The following is a 5701-nucleotide window of genomic DNA, read 5'->3' as shown; positions in this document are numbered from 1 at the left end:
GGCTCCCGCGTCCCTGGGATTCTCCAGGCAAGAAATTACATTTCTAGATAAAGGAAATTGCTTTAGATTGTACATTAAGAAAAACAAGAAACATGTATGATGACCAAAAGCACCTGTTGTCTATATGTTGATACCACGTTAAAAGTTGAAACCTACTTCGATAAAACTAGATAACTGGTTACTTGGCTACAAGTGCCCCCAAATTGCCAGGTCCAGACTGGGTTTCAGGCTTAGTCTTCTGAAAAGGAAGGAGATTTATTTTGTCTATTAAAATTCTAGTTATTACTCCTCCAACTACTTCTGATTGGGTCTGTTACATCAAAATGGCAGACCAAGGGACTGAGATTTTAATTAAACAAGACTCAGATCCGGGACTTGAAACTCAGACATACTTTCAATTCAGTGTCTATTCTCCAAATTGAGGCAGAACTGTGCTCCATTTTGACAGGAAGTTATCAGAACTATAGTTGCTCAGTTCTCTGAATTAAAACTGAGCAGGACTCTGGGACTCTGGAGTACAAATCCTTTCTGTGTCCCATTTCTTGTTTGTAGGATATAAGCTTTATTCTGCCTCCTTGTCACCCCACTCCAGTACTCTTGCCTGGAAAATCCCATGGATGGAGGAGCCTGGTGGGCTGCAGTCCATGGGGTCGAGAAGAGTCGGATATGACTGAGTGACTTCACTTTCACTTTTCACTTTCATGCATTGGAAAAGGAAATGGCAACCCACTCCAGTGTTCTTGCCTGGAGAATCCCAGGGACAGACAGCAGCCTGGGCTGCCGTCTATGGGGTCGCATGAAGTCAGACACGACTGACGTGACTTAGCGGCGGCAGCAGCAGCAGCAGCATACCCATTCTCAGCTGCAAGTAGTTACGGAAGAAAGAAACCTCCACCCCAATTCCTAAGAAGTATCTTGAGTATGAAGTCTCTCAGGGAAGAGTCATTAGGGAAATGTTGGCTGAAATCACCCACCCTAGCCATGCACTATAGTAACTATTTGCATGACTTGTTTTATGACAGGAGGTCCAGGTAAGGAACAAGGAACTAACACACCATCACCAACAGGGCGAATTCGGGAAAAGACACCGAGGCACCACAAGTCCTACCTACCTCCCAGAATCCTCCTCACTGAAATTCGTCTTGTGTCACCAGGAAGAAGCTAGAGTCAGAATGATTGGCCAGACCATCTGGAAACTCACCCCACCACCATAGATCCCAGGACTGTGAGTCAAGCGGCAGAGCAGAGATCCTGGGTTCCCTTACCCTCTTGCTCTACACCTGGGCATCACTTGCCCATAAAGTCTCTTGCTTTGCCAGCATGTGTGTCTCCTCAGACAATTCATTTTCAAGTATTAGACAAGAGTTCACTTTCGGACCCTGGAAGTGGTCCCCCTTCCTGCAACACTTGAACCACAGTTCCTCAAAGGCACCGGGGAAACCAGGGCCAAGTTGGGATGGAGTAATAAATGACGGGTTAAAAAGTATTCCCAAACTCTCCAGTTTAGTATTTGCATATCCGAGAAACCATTCCCAAGTCTAAAACCAGTTGTGAAATAGAACAATAAATTAGAGCTTCTGAGGGCACCCTCTGGAGAGCTTCTGTTTGATACTCTTCCTGCTTCACTGCCTCCTGCCCCACCCTCCTTTCTGATGACACTGAGAGTATAATTGGGGCTGGGATCTACCCCTATACCACACCAGAGGCCAACATGAAAATAGGCACCATTTTCGTTCTGGTGGCTTTCATCATCATGGGGCTGGAGGGGACCTGTGCTCAGAGACCTCCTATCAAAGGTAAGGGTGCTGAAGTGAATCCTTCCTGGCAGCAGAGAAGGCTCAGAGCCCAGTGTTAGACTTGGAGACGGTTTGGCCTGGAAGCATCCGTGCCCCCACTGCAGAGGGGAGAGTCAACATTGATCAGACTCATTTCTTTTAATCTAAATGAGCATTTACCCTGTTTCCAATTCTCTTTATCAGATTGGGTTGGATTTGATTACCAACCCATCTGTTGGTAAAATAGATAAATAGATAGCCAATGGGGATTCGATCTATGACTCAGGGAATTCAAACCAGGCTCTGTTACAACCTAGAGGGGTGGGGACGGGTAGGGAGGTTCAAGACGGAGCGGGCATATGTATACCTATTGCTGACTCATGTTGATTTTTGGCAGAAACCAACACGATACTGTAAAGCAATTATCCTTCAATCAAAAAGAAATAATTTAATTTAAAAAAAAAGTTGTGGGTAAAGTGTAAGGTTCTCTCTAGTTAAGACACGTGCCTGAAAGTGGGACTCCATAGCAACCTGCAGAAAAACACAGGGTGTGTGAGTGGAGAGAGAAATCTCTGTAAGCAGGGACTTCTCTAAGATCGTCTTACAAAGCAAGAAAAAGAGGGCTATGACTGTACAGGTTTCTTGTCTTCTGAGTCTGTGTAGCTTTGGGAGCAGAAGAACTCTCTCTGAAGGCACAGACTCTGGCCTTACGAGTGAGAGAGGAGCAGTGGAGGCTGAAGGAGGAGTCCAGAGCACAAAGGAAGCAACGGGAGAGGCGGGAGTCCTGCCAGTGACGAGAGTTGCAGATTCTCAGCCTCAGTTCTCAAACCTGTCTTAGTCTGCATTCCAGGCTCCACAAAAACCACCCTGTTTTTTGTTTCAGGACAGCAGAGACCTGGATTCTGCCCAGAGGTGCCCAAAGATTCTCCGGGGATTTGTCTTCATGGGTGCTCAGGAGATGATTCCTGTCCCAAGGGAATGAAATGCTGCAGCAATGGATGTGGCTACATCTGCAAAAAGCCTGTCTTCAAGGTGAGTACAAATCAGCCGAGAGCTGGCCAAGGCTGCCAACAGCACCCCAGTGGACTTTTCTGGAACAGAGGGCTGCTCACATGTCCACTGCACATGGGAATCTGGAAAACTCTGAGAGAAAGAGGCTGGAGACAGCTGGCTGCATCATCTAAGGCCTCCTCCTTGAAGAGGAGCCCTATCCCAGGAGAGCCCTGATGAGTTCAGCTGAGATATGTATCCATGACCCTAGATGCACAGGTCATTTAAAAAATACATATTTATTTATTTATTTTGGCTGCATCGAGTCAATTACCACATGTAGGATTTTTGTTGCGGTGTTTGGGCTTCTCTCTTGTAGCATGCCAGCGTAGTTTCCCCAGGGCATGTGGGATCTTAGTTCCCCAACCAGAGATCAAACCTTGGTCCCCTCCATTGGAAGTTGGATTCTTAACCACTGAACCACCAGGGAAGTCTTTCACAGGTTACTCATAACCAAGGGCATCCCACTTTCCTTCTCTCCCCACCTCCCGCAAAGGGGCTAAAGTTTTCCTGGAAATGGGTCATCCTTGGAGGAGGAAGGAAGGGAAGGGGAACCCCATGGGACAGAGTATCTCCTGTGTCAGGCAGGTGTGGTGCTAGAGTTGCAACAAAAAGACAAGAACAACAGGGTGAGAGAGACATAGCTAGATAAATAATTACAGCCTAGTGTGCAGAGTGCTTTAGGTACGGCTTGCCTAAGATCTGTGGGAGCAAAGAGAGAAGTCATTGGCTTTGCCTCGAGGGAGAAGATTGGGGAAGTTGTCTGAGAGTGGAGAACATTGAGGGAGCATAAAGGATGCAGAAATTAGCTGGAGGAAGACAGGGCAGTTGAGAGGGTGGAAGGAGTATGGGTCCTCCACTGGAGATGGGGAGGTGATGGTGGTAGAAAGAGGTTGTAGATCTCAGGGGGATGGTGGAGGCCATCCATGCCAGAGTCCAGTGAGGAGAGAGAGGTTCCTTCTCAAGGGTTTGGTAAACTTCTGGATGTTTCTAAGCACAGTTAAGTGAACGTGAAAGTCGCTAAGTCGTGTCTGACTCTTTGCGACCCCATGGAATAGTCTATGGAATTCTCCAGGCCAGAATAACAGATGGGGTAGCAGTTCACTTCTTCAGGGGATTTTCCAACCCAGGGATCAAATCCAGGGATCCCACACTGCAGGCAGATTCTTTACCAGCTGAGCCACCAGGGAAGCCCAAGAATACTGGAGTGGGTAGCCTATCCCTTCTCCAGTGGCTCTTCCCAACCCAGGAATTGAACTGGGGTCTCCTGCATTGCAGGCAGATTCTTTACCAGCTGAGCTCCCAGGGAAGCCCATGCATAGTTAACATCATGATAAAATCTGTATTTTAGAAGGGTGACTCTGGCGGCCGTGGGAAAGCTGGACTGGAGGTTTACTGAGCATGCCTGGAGACCAGTGCTAGAAGATTTCTCATGAATCCATGAATTTGATGCTTGGCATGGTGACAGAACACTCCTGGCTATTTCCTATTCCTGGAATTGGAGCCCTGGAAGATGAAGATCTAAAATGGTGGAATGATTGCTTTCTAAAGAGCTTGTGTCCAAAATAAACTGTCTCTATGGCATTATTCAGGCTGGGTCCTTCTTTCCGTTTAGGCATTCTGGTGGCCCTTCTTGGGCTAGCAGGACCATATGTGTACATTGCAGTGGGTCCATAAAGACAGGACACTTAGGAAACCAACAGATCAGAGGCAAATTCCTCCCAGCCAGCTCCTTTCCTCCTTGCATGTCTCTGTGTCTAGACAGAGCAGAAGGCACAAGAATATTTTCTCAAGCGTTCTGTGAATATGATTTTGGTCAAGCAAAAAAAAAAAAAGAATGACTGTGTAGCATGTAGGAGGCCTGCTGCAGTAGCCTTTATTAGGGCAAGGCTCCAAAGGAGCAGGAGCAAGGGTGGGGATACCCCATTCCAAGGCAGCACACAGACATCTAGCAGGACCGGATGCCTAACTCTGGGGGAGTGACCCTGATCCCTGGGGTGTGGGTGACATGAGTTGGGAAATGCCAACTGCTTTCCCGGAATGACGAGCAGTTACTATACAGTTAGGAGATGGGCTCTGGGGCTGGAACCTTCGATTCAGACTTTGCCTGAGGAAGAGGATAAAACTTCGTCTCTCAAAGATTCTGGCAAAAATGATGACCTGGACTTGACTGCTGCATGTTTTATTTCTTCTTTCCACCGAGACCCTTGCGCTTACTTGCTCAGTGTGGGCCTTAGTATCTGTGTGTCCTGCTCACCAGCACTGCTCTTGTGCATCTTATAACCCCAGTGGCCTGTGGCCTCACTTGTCCGTGCATCAGAATGAGGGCAAATCCGCACTGAAATCCTCTTTCACTGGCTGGTCATCCCCATCCCAGACCATTCCAGGCTCCTGTCTCCCTTGGTCATTTATGTGGGTTCATGAGAATATCAATCAGTTTCACCTGTTATCTGCCATTCTGAACGCCAAGGTACGACCTACCCCTGCAAAGACACTTGAGGATGGCATCCTACAACTTCCACTTACGTTTCTGCCCCCCAGACAGTCCAGATGTCCCTGGAAATTTGTTTGTACTTTTTAGTAAACACATCTTTCTCATCTGCATTTTACTTTTTCTTTGTTTGTTTGTTTGTTTTTTGGCCATACTGCTTGGCATGTGGGATCTTAGTTCCCCAACCAGGGATCAACCCTGTGCCTCCTGCCCTGGAAGTGTGGAGCACACCTGCACCACGGAAAGTCCCTCACCTGCACTTAAACTGCCTTTATATTTAAGGGAAAATTCTATTGCTCCCTATGGAAACTGATAAGACATTTCTTATAAGAAATGCAAATGTATATTAATTTTTGACCTTATTTATTCTGTTTTGTTTTAAACT

General features: G+C 47.0%; 1 protein-coding gene across 1 annotated transcript; it reads left to right on the top strand.

Moving 5' to 3' along the window:
• LOC102179878 (WAP four-disulfide core domain protein 18) lies at positions 1652 to 4421 on the top strand. Its single transcript, XM_005693167.3, has 3 exons — positions 1652 to 1796; positions 2659 to 2807; positions 4177 to 4421. The coding sequence occupies exons 1-3, from the start codon at positions 1712 to 1714 to the stop codon at positions 4222 to 4224; spliced, it is 282 nt and encodes a 93-aa protein (XP_005693224.1). The 5' UTR covers positions 1652 to 1711; the 3' UTR covers positions 4225 to 4421.

This window comes from Capra hircus, chromosome 19, assembly GCF_001704415.2.
Source record: "Capra hircus breed San Clemente chromosome 19, ASM170441v1, whole genome shotgun sequence".
NCBI classification, from domain to species: Eukaryota; Metazoa; Chordata; class Mammalia; order Artiodactyla; family Bovidae; genus Capra; species Capra hircus.
Note: the sequence above shows the minus strand (reverse complement) of the source record. Positions and strands in the feature narration are given on the sequence as shown.